At 36.0% G+C, this 23125-nt stretch overlaps 1 protein-coding gene across 1 annotated transcript in view; it reads left to right on the top strand.

The window, feature by feature from the left end:
• The window catches only part of ADGRB3 (adhesion G protein-coupled receptor B3), an 898087-nt gene that overhangs the window by 515989 nt on the left and 358973 nt on the right, over nucleotides 1-23125 (top strand). The window contains exon 17 of the mRNA XM_069599501.1: nucleotides 3576-3619. Within this exon, the coding sequence (XP_069455602.1) occupies nucleotides 3576-3619 (44 nt within the window). The remainder of the gene's footprint in view (nucleotides 1-3575; nucleotides 3620-23125) is intronic.

The following is a 23125-nucleotide window of genomic DNA, read 5'->3' as shown; positions in this document are numbered from 1 at the left end:
CTTGAAACTGGGTGAGTGGTAATGTTTAACTCAACTGTACTGTTCAACTTTACAGTTTTGAATGGAGTCAGGAGACAGTTTTTTGGCCAAATTTTATTTTTAAAGAACAGCATATTCTTTCCAAAAGTTTTCAAATATATTCAGTTTTAATATTTAAGTATCAATTATATTGACTGCTCTATAGATTAATTTCTGGTCCATTTGGCTCATTTACCCGACAATCTTTATTTGTTTTAGTTTCATGAATTTCTTAAATCCACTTCTGTGAGTCAGTTCACAGCCTGACTATTTCCCCTTGCTTCTGCCATTATATTATGTTTCTCCATTTTGTCAAGCTCACCATTTCCTGTTATTGATTTCCCATAAATTCCTCATAACAGATCTTACAGCAGAGTGCCTTTGAGAAAAGTATCTTAAAATTATAACAAATATTTTACAAGTGGTTTCTTTTAGCCAGTTTTTTTTTTCCATGTTTAGAATTCATTCATCATTGGTTTTTGCTTTGTTTATCATCTCACATTCTTATTCCTTAAGGGACTGGTCTATCGAGGTACTAAGATCCTCTAATCTGCTTGTTCTGCATATTTCTATAAACTTCAGATGTTTATGTAATTGACCTCAGCCCACAGCCCCACAGGGTGACTGTTCTGGAATGAACATTCACAGAGGCATATCTGTCTTTTGTGTAGGTCCCAGAATGTACAGTAAAAAGCAAGATGGAGTGGTGCATATCAGAACCTATAATCTTTCTCATGTGGATTGTTTCTAAATTTTCAAAAGGACAGAGAGAGAGAAAAGCATGAGCTCTAAGGGGTGAGAGTGCGGAAGATAGGGGTGAAACTAAGATTTGACAGAGGTATGGGTAAGAGTAGAAAAGACATTACTCACCTTTATACTTTTGTCCCAAGTGAAAATTAGTTTTCTTAGAGGGGTAAAACAGAAAGAAATATCTAAACAATTAAGCTTATATTCTATTTCTCTTCTAACTTTATTGTAACTTGTTATGAATTTTAATTATGAAATATGAATCCTATCATCAGTATCCTGTGCTGTTTTATATAGAGATTGACCTTAATCTTGTCCATTCCTAACGAAGTGAGCTCAATATAGAGGACCTGTAATTTCAAGGTTTTATGCTTACTGCCTATATCCAGTGTACACACTCCCATGCCCTTTATTGTCATATTCCAAGGACAATTTTTCTATAAATTGCCTTGAGTTCTTTTGAATAGGACTCTAGATATATACAAAATAACTTTATGATACAATATTGTATTTCTGCTGAGGACTTGTTAGGAAGTCAGAAACTGTGTCGGAATTTCAGGTAAAACTAGAAAGGGTCTCATAGGACAGAGGAAGAAACATTTGAAATGCCATCACCTCTTCATCTCATGAACATCTACATATCTCTGCCTCACGTTATGACTAGATAAGGACCCACTTTTTCATGGAACTTTCTGTAACACAGGCCATGATGCTCTGTCCATCATTTGTCCCCTAAAAAATAAATTATGACTAGCGATATTTATTTTGAGCATGTCTCTATTGTTATATGAACATTCCACGTGTTCCTCATCAATCTCTATAAGATTATAAGACCCATTTCAAGGAAGGGAATGTTTTTTATGCTCTGAGAGCATAGTTTATAGGTATGAGTGTCTGATTAGAAGAAAGATACTTTGGAGATCTGGTCTATGAGGGATTCTGAAGAATGGTAACAGTGCTAACATATGGGAGTTAGTCAAATGTCCCAATTAAAATGCTAATAAAATTGAGAACAGTTCAGTTCAGTCACTCAGTCATGTTCAACTCTTTGCAACCCCATGGACTGCAGCACGCCAGGCTTCCCTGTCCATCGCCAGCTCCTGGAGGTTACTCAAACTCATGTCCATTGAGTTGGTGATGCCATCCAGCTATCTCATCCTCTGTCATCCCCTTCTCCGCCCGCCTTCAGTCTTTCCCAGCATCAGGGTCTTTTCAAATGAGTCAGTTCTTTGCATCAAGTGGCCAAAGTATTGGAGTTTCAGGTTCAGCATCAGTCCTTCCAAGGAATATTCAGGACTGATTTCCTTTAGGATGGACTGGTTGGATTCCTTGCAGTCCAAGGGATAGATTTCACCACTTTTAGAATAATGAGTCAAAGTTATGTTTCTTTTTTCTTTTTCTAATAGAATTCTAGAATGGACATAGTGAACAGTACTTAGAGAGGCAGTGTTTCCCAAAGAACTTGCCTAGATTTTGAAGATATTGCTTTGCCAGATCTACCCCAGTAGTTATCTATTTGGAAACAAGACTGATGGCAAGTTCATAGCTGGCAGTCACCGAGGGAGCTTGTCCACCTACAGGAAGGTGCCTGTAGTCTATTTCAGGACTGGAACTTTCACCTGTCTTGGCTTATTCATCATTTTGATATCAGTGACTAGTTGGATGAGCCCATAGATGTGATGTGTCTTCATCCTGCAGTGACCCAAAGTTTAGAAGAAGTAGTAAGTGCGTGGGATGTCAAGATCAGGATTTAGAAATCTTTCCTGAGAGACTTCAATGTGTCAAGCTCAGGAGAAAACTACCAAAATATCCCATATACTGTTGGTGTGTGTTATTAGGAATATGGCACCTATGCTGGAGAGGCAAAGTTCTGCTTCGTCCTGTGCATGTAGCACAGGTGGATGTTTTCCTAGGCACACTGTAAATTAAGCACTCCAGAAGATGAGTGTCATGGAGAGTGAGAGAACTTGGAAGTGACAGAGTATGTTTAATAGAAGAGACAAGAGGATCTGTGGATAGCTAAAGATATGACAGAGAAGAATTACTAGGTTAGTTTCAAAGGGAACAATAAGGCCCCATGAAGGTGACAGAAAAACAAAAGAATAAAACATTCCAACAGTCAGAGCTCTTCAAAACTGTGTGCCTGGTGGATTATCCAATGTGGAAAATTCATTGTGTCATCCTGAAGGTCATCTTGGCTACTCCATACATAATTATTAAACTAAATAAAAATTTAGCATATTTCCCCCATAGCTTTATTAGATGTGATTCTATGGAACTATGCTCTGTTGGTTAAGAAAATATTGCAAGTCCACAGACTCTCTGGAAGTGCTCTTGTCTTTTAGAAGCTACACCCCCAGAAACAGAATAGGACATGGCAGGGGGTTGCCTAATACAGAATGTTTTACTGTGATTTAACTACTGCAAGTATTTCTTAAAGGAAATAATCCAGCAGTTAGTATTTTAGAGAAAAAAATCAAATAGAAATCATAAAAATATAAACCATGTTGTATATGAAAATATGTATGAATATAAAAGTATAGACTGTTGTAAATGAAACTTTCACTTATAATTTAAAAGTGAAATATGGGTTATGATATTTGGAATAAATATGTTTTCTTGAGTAGAATTTCATCAAATGAGCCATTAAACCTATGAGGAAGGACATGCAAATTTTTATTCAAAACAGAGGTGGAAAGTATCTTACTGCAAGATAAGAAATGTGCCATTCTGTCTGCATTTCACAGAATACTTCAGTTTTTTAATACACCTATTCCAAATACATTTATTCTTTCTCTTCTTACTTTTAGGGTACTTTGAATCCCTATTGTGTGTTATGGGATGACTCAAAAACGTAAGTGACTGATGTTTCTTTACATTACTTTGGACTAAATATTCAAAGCACGTTAAGTTATTTCAACTGCCTTCTAGTCCACAGGAATATGATAAGTTAGTGGGATGGAGTTACACTCATTGAGAAGAGTCTCCTTTTTGAAGCTGTAAGACAGCATGATGAATGTGTTTGTGTGTATGTTGATGCCATCAGGTTATATCCCAAGATAGGACTGCATTACCTAATGTGTAAGGCATATTGCGATGTGAATTCCATGAGGTTTTTAAAAAAGCTTTACTGTTTTGAAATTATAGTAGCTCAAATGCTATTTCAAAATTTTGCCCTAGTGATTCCACTTAGCATTGCAGAATAAAATAGCAATTTCTATGGTCATTTAGCCAATACATTACTTGCATGACCTTGAATCTATTATCAGAGTAATGCAATATTTATATGGCCATTCAAATTGTTTTCTTATGAAAATATTGAGTGACATTTAATTTTCTTTTTCTATATTTTATGAATTCATGAAGACAAAAGAAAAGAATTTCAATAAATAAGGATGAATTATTCTTCCATGTATTGCTTTGTTTGTACAAGTAATTGCAATATATCTGGTCAAAATCATCTTAATCTCATTGGTAATGCTATGAGATTTTAAGGTCTCAAAGAGCAGAAAAATCCATGATTAAGGCTTAATTAGACTCCCATACTTTAAGTACTTGTATGAGTTTCTTTCAGTGTAGTAGCCAGATTATACAATCTTCTTTTTCTTTGTTTTGCATGAAGGAGAGATAAATTTCAATCAATCTCAAAAAGTAGTACCACCATGTGTATACTGTCAGTTAACGCACCACATTCTATGTGTTCTAAGAATTTTCCCAGTCTTCTTCCCCCTTAATTGGATGTGTATTCAGGGTTTTATGATGTTGCTTGTCTCCTATTTGTAGTTATTGGAGAGCTTAGAAAAGGGATGTTCTTAGATTTCTAGGTAAAAAATGTGCTAATTCTTAGGATAGTGATGGAAGTTAAAATAGTATTTATGTGGGTGAAAAATAAATGATATGAATCACGTTTTTTTATTTCCTTTTTTCCTTTCAGTGGTATGAATCATGTTTTGTTTTGTTTTGTTTTGTAGAGTCAGATATTCTAGGATCCTGTTTTCCTAGGAATCTTAGTGCATAAAGAGAGTCTCAACTTGCTGGGTTATAACATGAGTTGGATGCTCTCATTGATGTGATTTTTTTTTGGTTTTTAAAACCTCATGAAGAAATCTACTGTAGTAAAATTTTTGCAAGATTTCCTCTTTACCAATAGCTGGAGAAGATGTTCATAGTATATTCTAACTCACTGTTTAGTATGTTATATACATCTTACACACATGATTACAGGCATTTGCATATCTCCATGAATAATCACCAATTTTTGTTTATGGTTTCATTATCTTTTTAGTGGATAGAATATGTTTCTATATTGATCCAAGTAGGAGAATGCATTGGTTATTTCAAAAGACCTTTAAGACTTACAGGAATATTATAGAAAAGGGGGCATTCCCTTATTTTATGTATCTCTTGGTGTGCTTTCTCAGTTTTTCTAAGGTGTTAAGTTTAATTTATGGGACTATTGGTGCTTGAGGTCAGCACTGAGTTTACAAATCAATCACATTCTACTGTCTCTAACATCTGCTGACTCTTATCCATCACAAAGAACATGTCTTGGTTTTACAAACTTCAACTTTGTAGTTGTCCTTGAAGAAAACTATTCAGTGAGAGGAGGTGTGTTTAGCTGCCTTTCAAATCATCTTATCTCCAGAGATCAGTGCAGTTCATGTTTCCTTGATGTATCTGAAGAGTGATCAAAAATCTTTCCTCTGTGACAGAAATTCCATCCTGTCATACTTTTTAACAGATTGCTTCATCATTAAATTGTTTTTCTGGGTGAGTTTGAAACAATGAAGGTTAAGATAATTTTTTGTTTGTTTGTTTCTTCACACCTGTTCTTCTATTTTGATCATGTTCACATACACAATAGTTTTATCGATGCAGTGATGTTAATTTTGAGTATAAGACACCAAGCATAGTTAATAATGAAGAGACATGGCTCCTGTGTTTTTATCAGAAAAAGATTAATCTAAATGATGTTTTCAAGATTGCAGTAGCACAGTTGAAATTAGAAGTCATTTTTTTTTTTAATTTTGGTGTAAGTAATCAGATTACCTTAAATTTTTATTAAGATGTATTTGACACATAATGTTATGTTAGTTTCAGGTATGAAACGTAATGATGCCATATTTGTTTACATTGCTAAGTGACCACCATCATAAGTCTAGTTACTATCTGTCAGCAATGTTGTTTTGTTTTTTAGTTGCTAAGTAATGTGTGACTCTTTTGTGACCCCATAGAAGGTAGCCCGCCAGGCTCCTCTGTCCATGGAATTTCCCAAGCAAGAATACTGGAGTGGGTTGTAATTTCTTTCTCCAGGGGATCTTCCATACCCAGGAATCAAACCCATGTCTCCTGGTTAGAAGTATATTCTTTACCTCCAAGCCATCTGGGAAGCCATCTGTCACCATTATTTAGTTACAAACTTTTTTTTCTTATGATGAGAAAGTGGGATGAAGAAGGCAGGGAAAACCACTAGACCACTCAGGTATGACCTAAATCAAATTCCTTATAATTATATAGTGGAAGTGAGAAATAGATTCAAGGGATTAGATCTGATAGACAGAGTGCCTGAAAAAAATATGGACAGAGGTTTGTGACATTGTACAGGAGGCAGTTATCAACATCTCCAAGAAAAAGAAATGCAAACAAGCAAAATGGTTGTCTGAGGAGGCCTTGCAAATAGCTGAGAAAAGAAGAGAAGCTAAAGGCAAAGGAGAAAAGGAAAGATATACCAATTTAAATGCAGAGTTCCAAGGAATAGCAAGGAGAGATAAGAAAGCCTTCCTCAGCAATCAATGCAAAGAAATAGGGGAAAACAATAGAATGGGAAAGACTAGAGAGCTCTTCAAGAAAATTAGAGACACCAAAGGAACATTTCATGTAAAGATGAGCACAATAAAGGATAGAAATGGTATGGCCTAACAGAAGCAGAAGATATTAAGAAGAGGTGACAAGACAACACAGAAGAACTATACAAAAAAGAGCTTTATGACGCAGATAACCATGGTGATGTGATCACTCATCTAGAGCCAGACATCCTGTAATGGAAGTCAAGTGGGCCTTATGAAGCATCACTATGAACAAAGCTAGTGGAGAGAATGGAATTCCAGTTGAGCCATTTCAAACCCTAAAAGATGATGCTGTGAAAGTGCTGCACTCAACATGCCGACAAATCTGGAAAACTCAGCAGTGGCCACAGGACTGGAAAAGTTCAGTTTTCATTCCAATCCCAAAGAAAAGCAATGCCAAAGAATGTTGAAACTACCACTCAATTGCACTCATCCCACACACTAGCAAAGTAATTCTCAAAATTCTCCAAGCCAGGCTTCAATGGTACATGAACCGTGAACTTCCAGATGTTCGAGCTGGATTTAGAGAAGGCAGAGGAACCAGAGATCAAATTGCCAACATCTGCTGAATCATCGAAAAAGCAAGAGCGTTCCAGTAAAGCATCTACTTTTGCCTTCTTGGCTACACCAAAGCCTTTGACTGTGTGGATCACAACAGACTGGAAAATTCTTAAAGAGATGGGAATACCAGTCCACCTTACCTGGCTCCTGAGAAATCTGTTTGCAGGTCAAGATGCAACAGTTAGAACTGGACATGGAACAACAGACTGGCTCCAAATAGGAAAATGCATATGTCAATGCTGTATATTGTCACTCTTCTTATCTAATTTATATGCAGAGTACATCATGCAAAATGCCAGGCTGGATGAAGCACAAGCTGGAATCAAGATTGCTGGGAGAAATATCAATAACCTCAGGTACACAGATGACACGACCCTTATGGCAGAAAGTGAAGAAGAACTAAAGAGCCTCTTGATGAAAGTGAAAGAGAGTGAAAAAGTTGGCTTAAAACTCAACATTCAGAAGACTAAGATCATAGCATCCGGTTGCATCACTTCATGGCAAATAGATGGGGAAACAATGGAAACAGTGACAGACTTTATTTTGGGAGGCTCCAAAATCGCCGAAGATGGTGACTACAGCCATGAAATTAAAAGGCACTTGCTTCTTTGTGGCTGACCCAAGGAATAACTTGAAAATACTTTGCTCACATCACAAAAAGGCTTATTTTAGTTATAAAAATGTTTCTTTTTACACTTGTGTGATTGATAATTTGCACATTTTTGGCGCTACTCCAAATTTGGATTTTTGGATATTGAATCTTGTGTTGATGACATTCCTTAGAAAATCCATAAGTCTTCCTTTCATCTGAAGCTATAATATTTATCCTGTTCTCAGCAACACCATTTGTTGCTAACAGGTCTGTGAAATATTGTGTTTGTTCTCAGAAAATGTTTTAGAGATTCATTTTTTCTTTATTTTATTTCAGTTGATTTATAGTATTATATTAGTTTCAGTAGTACAGCATAATGATATAACATTTTAAGACTGTACTCAATTAAAACTTATTATAAAATAATGGCAATATTTCCCTGTACTGTACAAAATGTTCTTGTTACTTATTATTTTGTACACAATAGTTTGTATCTCTTAATCTTATACCCCAATTTTGTGGTCCTCTCATCCCTCTTCTCACTGGTAACCACTAGTTCCCTATATCTGTGAGTCTCAGTTATATGCATATAATTGGATTTATTTTTTATATTTCATATATAAATAAAAACACAGTTCTTTGACTAGTTTCACTAAGCATAATGCCTTCTAGATCCACTCACATTGTTGCAAATGGTAAATTTCGTTCTTTTTCATGGCTGAGTAATATTTCAGTATTTCATTGTTCACATCTTTATCCATTCATCTGTCAACGAACTTGTTGCTGTTGTTTAGTTGCTAAGTCATATCCAACTCTTTGCAATCCAATGGACTGTATCCTACCAGGCTCCTCTGTCCATGCAATTTCTCAGACAAGAATACTGGAGTGAGTTTCCATTTTCTTCTCCAGGGGATCTTCCCAACCCAGGGATCAAACCTGTGTCTCCTACATTGGTGGGCTCTCTCTTTACCACTGAACCATCAGGGAGGTCCTTGATGTGTGTAGGTTGCTTCTATGTCTTTGCTATTATTTATATTGTTGGTATGAACATTTGTGGTGCATGTATCTTCAAATTAGTATTGGGGTTTTTTTTTTTTTTTGGATATATACTAGGAGTGGAATTGTGGGATCTTGTGGTAGTCTTATTTTTACATTGTGGAGGAACTTCTATACTGTTTTCCATAGTTTCTATACCACCTTACATTTCTACAACAGTGTGCTAGGATTCCCTTTTCTTTCCTTACCAGTATTTGTTATTTGTATACTTTTTGATGATAACCATTTTGAGAGGTGTGAGGTAATACCATATTGTAGTTTTGATTTTCATTTTTCTAATAATTAGCGATGTTATGTGCCTGTTGGCCATCTATTTTTTTTTTTTTTTTGTCTTTTTTTTTTGTTTTTTTTTAGAAAAATGTCTATCCAGGTCTTCTACTCATTTTTAAATTGTTAGCTTTTAAAAATAGAGTTGTTTGAGTTATTTATATATTTTAGAAATGGACACCTTATCAGTCATATCATTCGCAAATATTTTCTCCCGTTCCATAGGTTGTCATTTTGTGTTGTCAGTGGTTTCCTTTACTGTGCAAACACATTTAAGGTTAATTATTAATAGGTTACATTTATTTACTTTCCTTTTTGTTTCTTTTTCCTTAGTAGACAGATCAAAAAAAAAATATTGCTGTAATTTATGTCAGGGTGTTACACCTGTGTTCTTTTCCAGGAGTTTTGTGGCTTCAGGCCTTACACTTGGGTCTTAATGCATTGTGAGTTTATTTTTGTACATGCTATGATAAAATGTTCTAGTTTCATATTTTTCCACTTAGCTGTCAAGTTTTCAAAGCAGCAGTTATTGAAGCAACTGTCTTTCTTCCATTGTATATTTTTCACTCCTTTGTTGTGTATTAATTGACCATAGGTTCCTGAGTTTGTTTCTTCTGTTCCATTAATCTATGTGTTTGTTTTTATGTCAGTATCACGCTGTTTTGACTACTGTAGGTTTGTGTTATTGTCTGAATTCAGGGACCATGATAACTTTAGCTTTGTTGTTTTCTCTCAAGATTCCTTTGGCAATTCAGGGATTGCTGTTTAATATGTTGTTTAATATGAATTTTAGGATTATTTGTTCTAGTTCAATGAAAAATTTGATTTTGATAGGTATGGCATTTAATCTGTAGATTTCATTGGCTACTGTGGCAATTTTAACAATACTTCCAATTCAAGAACATGAAGTATGCTTCCATTTCTTTGTATCATCTTTATTTTCCTTAATCAATATATTGTAGTTTTCAGAGTCTAGGTGCTAAATTTATTTCTTTTTGAGGATAATTTAAGTGGAATTGTTTTACTGCTTCCTCTTTTAAATAGTTCACTATAGTCTTCTATCCTGCAACTTTACTGAATTTGTTTATTAATGCTTATAGATTTTTTGGTGGAAACATTAGGGCTTTCTATGTATATCATCATAACATCAGCAAATAGTTGACAACTTTACCTCTTTTCTTCCAATTTACATGTCTCTTATTTCCTTTTCCTGTCTCATGCAGTAATTATGATTTCCAGTACTGTGTTAAACAGATATTGTAGGCATCCTTCTCTTATTCCTAATTTTAGGGGAAAGGCTTTCCATCACTGAGTGTTTCCTGTGGGTTTGCCGTAACTTGCCCTTATTATGTTGAGATATGTTCCCTCTATATCCACTGTGAGTTTTTATCATGAATGGATTCTGAAGTTTGTCAAATGATTTTTCTGTGTCCATTGAAATAATCATGTAATTTTTACCCTTCTTTTTGTTGATGTTGTCTATCACATTGGCTGATTTGTGAATATTGAACTGTCCTGTGATCCTTGAATAAATCCAAAATTGATCATGGTGTGTCATACTTTTTATATATTGTTGAATTTGGCTTACTAATATTTTGCTTAGGACTTTTACATCTATATTCATTGCAGGTATTAGTCTTTAAGTTTCTGTTTTTGTAGTATCTTTGCCTGGTTTAGTTACGAAGTGGAATGAATTGGAGAGTATTCTGTCCTCTTCAGTTTTTCTGGAATACTTTGAGAAGGATAAGTATTAGTTCTTCTTTATATGTGTGGTAGAATTCACCTGTGAAGATGTCTAGATCTAGATTTTTTGTTTTCTGGGAATGTTTTTTTTTAACTGCAAATTTAATTTCAGTATTGGTAATTGGTCTGTGCAAATTATCTATTTCTTCTTGTTTCATTCTTGGTAAGTGTTTGTCTCTGGAAATTTGTTCATTCCTTCTATGTTATCCAATTTGTTGGCGCAGGTTCTCATAATTTTTTTGTATTTTTGTAATATTGGTTACTCTTCCTCTTTTATATCTCACTTTGTTTTTTTTATTCCTTTCTCATTTCTTCCTGCTGAGATAGCTAAAAATTTTTCATTTTTTTAATCCTTTTAAGAAGCCAACTCTTGGATTCATTGATTTTTATTTCTTCTTTCTTCTTTTTTGTCTCTATTTTTAAAAATTCCTCTGTGATCCTTAAATTTTTCTTCTTTTCTGCCGCCTTTGGCTTTTTTGTTCTTATTTTTCTACTTCTTTTAAGTGGTAGGTTAGGTTATTTATATGAGGGATTTTTGTTTGTTTCTTGAGGTAGCTGTTTTTGTTGTTTAGTAGCTAAGACATATCTGACTCTTTTGTGACCCTCTGAACTGTAGCCTGCCAGGCTTCTCTATCCATGGGATTTTCCAGACAAAAATACTAGCGTGAATTACCATTTCCTTCTGTATTGGCTGGCAGATTCTTCAGTGCTGAGCCACCAAATAAGACCTTGAGGAAGGCAAACTATGAAGTTCCCTCTTAGAAATGCTTTTGTGCATGCCATAGTTTTGGGGAACCATGTTTCCATTTTCATTTATCTTTGCATGTTTTCTGATTTTCACCTTTGATTTCTTCATTGAACCACTGCTTTTTTAGTAGCATGTTGTTTAATCTCCATATTTTCATTCTTTCTTTTCTTTCTGTAGTCAAATTCTAGTTTTGTATTATTTTCTTTGGGGAAAAGATACATAATATAATTTCTATAAACTCCAATTTTTTGTATAATTAATTTATTTTTTATTGAAGGATAATTGCTTTATAGAATTTTGCTGCTTCCTGTCAAACTGCAATATGAATCAGCCATAGGTATACCTATAGCCCCTCCCTTTTGAACCTACCCCCATCTCCCTCCCCATCCCATCCCTCTAGGTTGATACAGAGCCCTGGTTTGAGTTTCCTGAGCCATTCAGCAAATTCCTGTTGGCTATCTATTTTACGTATGGTAATGTGTACTCTTTCCGTACATCTCACCCTCCCCTCTCCTCTCCCCCTGTCCATGAGTCTATTCTCTGTGTCTGTTTCTCCACTGTTGTCCTGTGTATAAATTCTTCAGTATCATTTTTCTAGATTCTGTATATATGTGTTAGAATATGGCATTTATCTTTCTCTTTCTAACTCACTTCACTCTGTATAATTTTTTGAGACTTGTTTTGTGGTCTAATATGGTCTGTTTAGGAGAATATTCCACGTGCACTTGAGAAGAATGTGTATTCTGCTGGTTTGGGTTGTAAAGTCCTACACATATCTATTAAGTTCAATTGGTCTATTGTGTCATTTAAGACCATTGTTACTTTACTGATTTTCTACCTGGATGACCTGTCTGTCCATTGATGTCACTGGGGTGCTAAAGTCCCCTATTTTTATTGTACTATTGTAAATTTCTCTCTTTAATCTATTAATGTTTGCTTTTTATATTTGTGTGCCTGTATTGTGTGCATATATGCTAATAAATATAACCTCTTCTTTTATTGATCACTTTATTCTTATATAGTGCTCTTCTTTGTCTGTTTTGAGTTTCTTATAAAGTATTTTGTCTTTATAAGATATGAGTACCACTATCCTTATTTAAATAATTTCCATTTGCATGAAATACAATTTTCCATCCTCTCACTTTCATTTTGTGTATTTCTTCAGATTTCAGATGAGTCTCTTATAAGCAGCATATAGATGGGTCTTGTCTTTTTAACCCAATCAACCACCTTATGTATTCTGATTAGAGCAATGTCTGTTGAAATTTATATAATTATTGGTAACTCTTTACTTATTTCCATGTATTACTTATTTCTGATTGTTTGTCTTTTTTCTCTGTTCTTTTATTCATTTTAGTTTCTTCCTTTATGGATTAATGATTTTCTGTTGTGGTATGCTTTTTTTTTCTCCTATAGTTCTTGTATATCTATTGTACATTTTTTGATTTCTGGTTACCATGAAGTTCATATATGTTGTCTTATAACTGTATCTACTTGTTTTAAACAGGTAGTCCTTACCTGTCCTTCAAGTTCAAACACATTTAAAATCAACACACAGAAATCCCTTGCATTCCTATACACTAATAATGAGAAAATAGAAAAAGAAATTAAGGAAACAATTCCATTCACCATTGCAATGAAAAGAATAAAATACTAAGGAATATATCTACCTAAAGAAACTAAAGACCTATATATAGAAAACTATAAAACACTGGTGAAAGAAATCAAAGAGGACACTAATAGATGGAGAAATATACCATGTTCGTGGATCAGGAGAATCAATATAGTGAAAATGAGTACGCTAACAAAAGCAATCTATAGATTCAGTGCAATCCCTATCAAGCTACCAGTGGTACTTTTCACAGAGCTAGAACAAATAATTTCACAATTTGTATGGAAATACAAAAAACCTCAAATAGCCAAAGCAATCTTGAGAAAGAAGAATGGAACTGGAGGAATCAACCTGGCTGACTTCAGGCTCTATTATAAAGCCACAATCATCAAGATAGTATTATACTGGCACAAAGACAGAAATATAGATCAATGGGACAAAATACAAAACCCAGAGATAAATCCACACACCTATGGACACCTTATCTTCGACAAAGGAGGCAAGAATATACAATGGAGAAAAGACAATCTCTTTAACAAGTGGTGCTGGGAAAACTGGTCAACCACTTGTAAAAGAATGAACCTAGAATACTTTCTAACACCACACACAAAAATAATCTCGAAATGGATTAAAGATCTAAACATGGGAACAGAAACTATAAAACTCATAGAGGAGAACATAGGCAAAACACTCTCCAACATAAATCACAGCAGGATCCTCTATGACCCACCTCCCAGAATACTGGAAATAAAAGCAAAAATAAACAAATGGGATCTAATTAAAATTAAAAGCTTCTGCACAACAAAGGAAACTATAAGCAAGGTGAAAAGACAGCCTTCAGAATGGGAGAAAATAATAGCAGAAGCAACTGACAAACAATTAGTCTCAAAAATATACAAGCAACTCCTACAGCTCAATTCCAGAAAAATAAATGACCCAATCAAAAAATGGGCCAAAGAACTATATAGACATTTCTCCAAAGAAGACATATGGATGGCTAACAAACACATGACAAGATTCTCAACATCACTCATTATCAGAGAAATGCAAGTCAAAGCCACAATGAGGTACCATTTCATGCCAGTCAGAATGGCTGTCATCCAAAAGTCTACAAGCAATAAATCCTGGAAAGGGTGTGGAGAAAAGGGAACCCTCTTGCACTGTTGGTGGGAATGCAAACTAGTAGAGCCACTATGGAGAACAGTGTGGAGATTCCTTAAAAAACTGGAAATAGAACTGCCTTATGACCCAGCAATGCCACTGCTGGGCATAAACACCAAGGAAACCAGAATTGGAAGAGACACGTGTACCCTGATGTTCACGGCAGCACTGTTTATAATAGCCAGGACATGGAAGCAACCTAAATGTCCATCAGCAGATGAATGGATAAGAAAACTATGGTACCTATACACAGTGGAGTATTACTCAGCCATTAAAAAGAATACATTTGAATCACTTCTAATGAGGTGGATGAAAGTGGAGCCGATTATACAAAGTAAAGTAAGCCAGAAAGAAAAATACCAATACAGTATACTAACACATATATATGGAATTTAGAAAGATATGGTAATGATAACTCTATATGCAAGACAGCAAAAGAGACACAGATGTATAGAACAGTCTTTTGGACTCTGTGGGAGAGGGCGAGGGTGGGATGATTTGGGAGAATGGCATTGAAACATGTATAATATCATATAAGAAACTAATCGCCAGTCTAGGTTCAATGCAGGATACAGGATGCTTGGGGCTAGTGCACTGGGATGACTCAGAGGGATGGTATGGAGAGGGAAGTGGGAGAGGAGTTCAGGATTGGGAACACGTGTACACCCGTGGCAGATTCATCTTGATGTTGGCAAAACCAATACAATATTGTAAAGTAATTAGCCTCCAATTAAAATAAATAAATTTAAATTTAAAAATTTTTTAAAAATAAAAGATCTACATTTTTAACTCCCTTCCCTCACATTTTGTTTACATGTTTTACTTCTTTATGTTTATCCCTATACTGATTATTATTGTTATAGTTGCCTTTTCTCTTTATTTCTTTTCATCTTTGTACTAGCTTATTTAAGTGGTTGAACATCAGCCTTTACCATATACTTACTTTTACAGTAGGATTTTTCATTTCTCATATATATATATATATATATATTTAATTTGTGCTATAATCTTTTTTACCACTTATAAAAGACCCTTTAACATTTCTTTGAGGTAGGTTTAGTATTGATAACAACTTTTAAGTTGTGCTTGAATGAGAAATTTTTTTTATCACTCTTACAATTCTAACTGATAATCTTGCTGGGTAAATTATCCTAGGTTACAAGTATTTCCCTTTAAGCACTCCTTTTTGGCTTGCGACATTTTGAGGGGAAAATCAGCTTGTGGCCTTATGGGGGTTACTTTGTGTATGGCTCTTTGTTTTACTCTTCCTGCCTCCAGAATTCTCTATAACTTTTGCCATTTTAATCATAATTAAAATGATGTCTTGATCTGGGCCCGTTGGGGTTTATGCTCTTTGAGACCCTCTATGATTCCTATGCCTGAATATGTTTGATTCCTCAGCTTTGGGAAATTTTCACCCATAATTTCATGGAATACATTTTTGACAGGCACACCCCTGCCCCCCACCGCAGGTCTATCTTCTCCTTCTGGGGCTGCTGTAATACAAATATTGGTATGCTTAGTGTTGTCTTAGAGGTCCCTTAAACTGTTATCAATTATCTTTTTTCTTTATGCTGTTCTTATTTGGTGATTCTCATTATTCTGTCTTCCAGTTCATGTAAGTGTGTTTCTATGTCACTTAGTCTGCTAATACTGTCTAATGTGTTTTTCATTTTAGTTACCATATTCTTCAATTCTGATTAGTTCTTGTTCATATTTTCTAGTTCCTTGTTATAATTTCACTGTGTTAATCTATTATTTTCCCTAATTCAGTTAGCATTCCTAATGCTTTGAACTCTTCATCTGATAAATTTTTAACTTCTGTGTCGGCGCCCTCCCCACCGCCCCCACCAGGGGTTTTTCTCTTTTTCTTACAGTTGAGAATAGTTCCTCTGCCTTTTCATTTTGCTTAACTTTCTCTGTCCTTGTGTGGGTGAAATCATTGCCTATTTTAGTGATGAAGGGTGTCCTTATGTGGGAACTTCCCTGTACAGTCTACATGTGCCCAGTGGCCTTGGTGGAAGGGCTGAATTTGATGTGAATAAACGTCAAATTTTTCCTTGGGGTTTGCTGGCGCCTACCACCTTGGTAGGAGATGGGGCTGGAAATAGAAGGCCTAGGGCCTAGGTGTGAGGTGGGGCTTCTCCTGTGCTCAGTGGCCACCACCACTATACTGGGGACAGGGGCAAGTCCCAAGTTACTAGAGGAAAAGCCCTTGTGGGCAAGTCTTAGCTGGCTTTGTTTCCTCTAAGTGTGTATTCTCCCCATTGCCAGCCCTGGTACTATCACCCCAGAGGTGCTCAAACAAAAGCCACTGCTGTGCATGCTCGGCATGGATCTAGACATGGGGGGTGGTGGCCCTGGCTGTAAGTGCCCCAGGCTGCTTCTGGTGCACTGCCTGTTGTGAGTGTTAGTAACAGCTGCCTCCACCCTGCTCAGATGCTTCTTCAAGTCTGAGCAGCGTTTGAGCCTTATTGCCAACTTCTGTTTGGCCACAGCAGTCCTCCCCAAAGGAAGGGGAGGATCACTTGCATCAGGATGCAAGAGGATCCAGATTGATTGTGCAGCCCAGGCTGGGGCACATGTCAGGGTGGTCGTGGGAAGCTAACCAGCAAATCCAGAGTTTCAGTTGACACTCTCCACTCTTTTTTGGGAGTAGGCAAGCATGTTCACACTCCTTACAAGCAGAATCCAGGCTTCCCATAGTTCTCCTGTTATTCCCACTGGCGTTCCAACCAGTCTATTAATGTTCGACCCCATGGTTGGGGTGCCTGACCTGTGGTTCACATTGCTCATTCCCAAGGGAGGATCTGCATCTGTGTAGTCTTCCTGTTCCTCTGAGTCCCCTCCAAGGGGCCCAGGTCCCCACCCTCTCTCTTCTGTCCCCATCCTACCTGATTATATGGGAATCTTTCTTACAGCCTTGGTGGTGCAGGAGCCTTTCTGCTAGTTTCAGTAAGAATTGCTCCACATGTAGATGTCTTTTTGATGTGTTCCTGGAAGGTAAGTTCCACAGTTTCCTAGTCGCCAATCTTGATCTCCCTCTCCAGAGTTTTAATTGCATGACTTTTCATTGTAACTTATTAATCATTGATAAACAAGTTCATAAATCCACTTATAACTTATTTTCTTGACTTATAGTTGAAGCCAAAAGCTTTTGCAGACTAGACTCTTACATCTCTACATTTCAGATTGATTTATTGGAGTTGCAAGTAGCAATAGTTGCATCTTGACTGAGACTGGCTTGTTTTATCTCAAAGTCATGTAATTGAAGTGTTCTTCTCTTTTACGTTTGCTATCCTTATTTCTTAATACCAATGAAATCTTTCTCTGTTATTCATATTGTAAGCCATCATTTCTTTGATCTCAGTATGATTCCTAGAAAATAAAAAAACTAACACCTTAGCCAGATCTCATCATTCCAGGGAGCTTCTTATCCCTGTTCTTGATCTTCAGGTGACAGACATACCTGTGTTGTTAGGGAAACATATACTGTCAGGAAATATACTTTAAGAAAGATATGCTAGCTCTTAGAAGTTCAAAGCAATTATACAAAACATTGCTACTATTGGATAATCAGCCTTTGTTGTTGTTGTTCAGTCTCCAAGTCATGACCAATTCTATGACACAATGGACTGCAGCATGCCAGGCTTCAATATCCCTCATCATCTCCCAGAGTTTGCCCCAGTTCATGTCCATCCAACTGGTGGTACCATTGAACCATCACATCCTCTATCACCCTCTTCCTCCTGCCTTCTCAGCATCAAACTCTTTTCCATTGAGTCAGCGATTCACATCAGGTGGCCAAAGCATTGGAGCTTCAGCTTCAGCATCAGTCCTTCCAAAGTGTATTCAGGGTTGATTCCTTTAAAATTGACTGTTTGATCTTGTTTCCAAGGGATGCTCAAGAGTCTTCTGCAATACCACAAATTGAAAGCATCAATTCTTCAGTGCTCTACCTTATTTATTGTCCAACTTTCACATCTGTACATCACTACGGGAAAGACCGTAGCCTCGACTATACAGACCTTTGTCAGCAAAGTGATGTCTTTGCTTTTTAGCACATTGTCTAGGTTTGTCATAGCTTTCCTGCCAAGAAGTAATTGTCTTCTAATTTTGTGGCTGCAGTAACCATCTGCAGTGATTTTAGAGCCCAAGAAGAGGAAATCTGTTACAGCTTCCACCTTTTCCCTTTCTATTTGCCATGAAGTGATGGGACAGGATGCCATGATCTTAGCTTTTTAAATATTGAGTTTTAAGCCAGCTTTTTCACTCTCCTCCTTCACCCTCATCAAGAGACTCTTTAGTTCCTCTTCACTTTCTGCCATTAGAATGGTGTCATCCACATATCTGAGGCTGTTGATATTTCTCCCAGCAATCTTGATTCCAGCTTGTAACTCATCCAGCCCAGTATTTCACAGGATGTATTCTGTGTATAAGTTGAAAATACTGGGTGACCATAAACAGCCTTGTCATACTTCTTTCTCAGTTCTGAACCAGTCAGTTGTTCCATGTAAGGTTCTAACTGTTGTTTCTTGACCTGCATGCAGGTTTCTCAGGAGACAGGTAAGATGGTCTGGTATTCCCATCTCTTTAAGAGTTTTCCACAGTTTATTATGATCCACACAGTCAAAGGCTTTAGCATAGTCCTTGAAACAGAGGTAGATGTTTACCTAGCATTCCCTTGCTTTTTCTATGATCCAGCGAATGTTGACAATTTGATCTCTGGTTCCTCTGCCTTTTCTAAACCCAGCTTGAACATCTGGAATTTCTCAGTTCAAGTAATTCTGGAGCCTAGCTTGGAGGATTTTGTGCAATCTTACTAACATGGTAGAGGAATGCAATTATCTGGTGGCTTGAACATTCGTTAATACTGCCCTTCCTGGGAACTGTGATGAGGGTTGACCTTTACTAGTCCTGTGGTCACTGCTGGGTTTTCCAAATTTGCTGACATATTGAATGCAACACTTTAATAGCATCATCTTTTAAGACTTTAAATAGCTCTGCTGGAATTCTGTCACCTCCACTTGCTTTACTGGCATCAGTGCTTCCTAAGGCCCACTTGACTTCACACTCCAGAATGTCTGGCTCTAAATGAGAAACTATACCATCACAGTTATCTGAGTCATTAAGGTGTTTTTTGTGCAGTTCTTCTGTGAATTATTTCCATCTCTTCTTGATCTCTTCTGATTCTAGTAGGTCTTTATTATTTCTGTCCTTTATTGTGCCCATCTTCAGATGAAATGGCCCTTTGATATTTCAAATTTTCTTGAAGAGATCTCTAGTCTTACCCTTTCTGATTGTCTAAGGAGGCTTTAAAAATAGCAGTGGAAAGAAGAGAAGTGAAAAGCAAGGGAGGTTCCTTGGTATCAGGGTGTGGTTTTAAACAGGCTTTTTAATTTTTATGATAACGGTGTGTGTGTGTGTGGTTAGTCGCTCAGTCATGTCCAACTCTTTGTGACCCCATGGATTGAGGCATAACTATTATTAAAATAATATTTATTTAAAAAAAAAAGAAAAGCAAGGGAGGAAGGGAAAAGTATGCCAAACTAAATGCAGAGTTCCAGAGAATAGCAGGAGAGACAAGAAGGCCTTCTTCAAACAACCTTTATCCTCTGAATAATAACTGAATGATAAGGCATAGTTTATGTGCTCTATTCAAATTGTTCTCTGAACTGACAGATAGATGGGAAAAACTGATAAAGGCAGAACTTAATAATAGCAATGGCTTACAATTATTATAAGGGAACAAAAGGAAGAACGAAGAGATCTTATTGGAGAAATTTTATAAAATAATTAAGAAAGAAAAGAGATCAATTATACTTCAAAATCCAACTAACAGACAAACAAAATTATACAAGAAAGGCATCAGATTTGTGGTTACCAAAGGCAGGAGTGAGAAGAAAGTGAATTGAATGAAAGCAATCAAAAGGTACAACATTGCCAGTTTATAAGGTAAATAAGTTCCAGGGGTATAATGTAGAATGTGATTAATGTAATTAATATTGCCAGATATCATTATGAAAGTTGCTAAGAGTTCAAATCCTAAGAGTTCTCATCATAAGGGAAAAATTATTTTCTACCTATATGAGATGATGGATGTTCACCAGACTACTGTGATAATTATTTCATGATGTATGAAAGCTAAATGATTATGCTGTACACCTTAAACTTATATAGTACTGCATGTCAATTGTATGTCAGTAAAACTGGAAGAAAAAAAGAACAAGAACTGCTATGTAAAACAGTAAATGTATGGTCTTCTTTTTATGGTAAAAGGGAAGCAGCTTTTACAGCCTTGCAGCTATCTAACTGAAACATTTTCCTCAGAAGCAATAAAAAAAGAAAATCTATTTTCAAAATATTCTGCATACTTACAGTCATGATTCCAGTAGATCAGTACTTCTAGAATTTCTTTTACAATTAACCAGAGACAGGATTTTAAAACTATTTAGCTTCAAGAAGCATTATTACTCTCTTGGGTAGATTTATCTTTGAAAACTAGTTAAAATTTAACTGAGTACCTCATAGAAATCACTACTTTGGAAAGAAATTACATACATATATAATAAATGTCTGACATTCAGTATTCCAAATTGACTTTGTTATTCACAATTTCTAGTATGTCCAATGTAAATCCTAGGTGTCAGTTAAATTTTACTGGACAGTTTCTGAGTACATGTCTGCTTCTCTGCAGTTAGAATTGGAAGAAGTAGCTAGTTCTGAATGACGCTTGATGTAATTCTGCCTCAGTTGACATATTCAGGGCCCATATGGATCAACTGCAGAAGCAGTTATATTATCAGTGTTTGTGTCTTAAGATGTCAGAATTTCATGGAATTTACCATTAATTGTTCAAGTTCAACGATCAGTTCTCTAGTAAAATAAAGCCAATGTGCTTTTTCCCCTTAAATATTCACATGGTAACAGAAAAAAGATTATTAGATGCTTACATTATCAAAATATGAGTTTTATAAATTAAAATTTAACCAATCTCTAAAAAATTAAGTATATTACTGTGGTCAATAACAACCATGCCCAAAGTCATAATAGTTACTGGTGTTCACATTTACAATTGATAAAGTTTTTGCCTCTGTTCACAAAACACAAATACTATTCTAAAAGCACTACAAAAAGCGATAGAAAAAACTTATTTTCTGAGAAACTATCAATATAATTAAAGATTCTTTGGTATGACATTAAGTGATGCTTTCTTCACTGTTGCTTTTCTTAGACTGTACATTACTTTTTGAAGTTCCATGTATCCACAGTTGTATGTTTTCTCATAAACCCATTATAATTTAAAATTACATTTTTTCACCTTTATTTAAGAATATTTTTCCTGTTTCATCCTTTAAAATAAAAACATAGATGTTTTAAAATTACATCATAAACTCTAAGCAATTTAATCTAGTTTCCTAAAGCATATTTTTGGATTTGTTAGCATATAAATTATCATTTTTAACTGCTAAAATTTACATAAGTGTATCTAATACTATTAACAACCCATTATGTCCATTATTGTGAGATGTAAAGTTCAAGATATATTGCATTCTGCCTTTAATATGCATTCTGAGGACTGATAAGTGCAGTTCAGTTACTCAGTCATGTCCGAATCTTTGCGACCCCATGGACTGCAGCACACCAGGCTTCCCTGTCCATCACAAACTGCCAAAGCGTGCTCAAACTTGTGTCCATCAGGTCAGTGATGCCACCTAACCATCTAATACTCTGCCGTCCCCTTCTCCTCATGCCTTCAGTCTTTCCCAGCATCAGGGTCTTTTCAAAGGAGTCAGTTCTTCACATCAGGTGGCCAAGGTATCAGCTTTAGCATCAGTCCCTCCAATGACTATTCAGAATGTTTTCCTTTAGGACTGACCAGATCGGTCTGATATCCTTCCAGACCAACAGACTCTCAAGAGTCTTCTCCAACACCAAAGTTCAAAACAATCAATTCTTCAATGCTCAGCCTTCATAATGGTCCAACTCTCACATCCATATATGACTACTAGAAAAACCATAGCTTTAATCTTTGGATCTTTGTCAGCAAAGTAATGTCTCAGCTTTTTAATATGCTGTCTAGGTTTGTCATAACTTTTCTTTCAAGAAGCAAGCGTCTTAATTTCACAGCTGCAATCACTATCTGCAGTGATTTTGGAGCCCAAGAAAATAAAGTCTGTCACTGTTTCCATTGTTTCCCCATCTATTTGCCATGAAGTGATGGGATTGGATGCCATGATCTTCGTTTTCTGAATGTTAAGTTTTAAGCCAGCTTTTTCACTCTCTTCTTTCACTTTCATCAAGAGGCTTTTTAGTTCCTCTTTGCTTTCTGCCAAAAGGGTGGTATCATCTGCATATCTGAGGTTATTGATACTTCTCCTGGCAATCTTGATTCCAGCATGTGCTTCATCCAGTCAGGTGTTTTGCATGATGTACTCTGCATATAAGTTAAATAAGCAGGTGACAATATGCAACCTCGAAATAGTCCTTTCCCAATTTGGAACCAGTCCATTGTTCCATGTCCAGCTTTTATTGTTTCTCCTTGACCTAAATACAGATTTCTCAAGAGGTTGATAAGGTGGTAGGGTATTCTCGTCTCTTGAAGAATTTTCCACAGTTTGTTGAGATCCACGCAGTCAAAGGCTTTAGTATGGTCAATGAAGCAGAAGTAGATGCTTTCCTGGAATTCTCTTGATTTTTCTATGATCCAACGGATGATGTCCATATGATCTCTGGTTCCTCTGCTTTTTCTAAATGCACTTTGAACATCTGAA

Source organism: Ovis canadensis, chromosome 9, assembly GCF_042477335.2.
Source record: "Ovis canadensis isolate MfBH-ARS-UI-01 breed Bighorn chromosome 9, ARS-UI_OviCan_v2, whole genome shotgun sequence".
Taxonomy (NCBI): Eukaryota; Metazoa; Chordata; class Mammalia; order Artiodactyla; family Bovidae; genus Ovis; species Ovis canadensis.
Note: the sequence above shows the minus strand (reverse complement) of the source record. Positions and strands in the feature narration are given on the sequence as shown.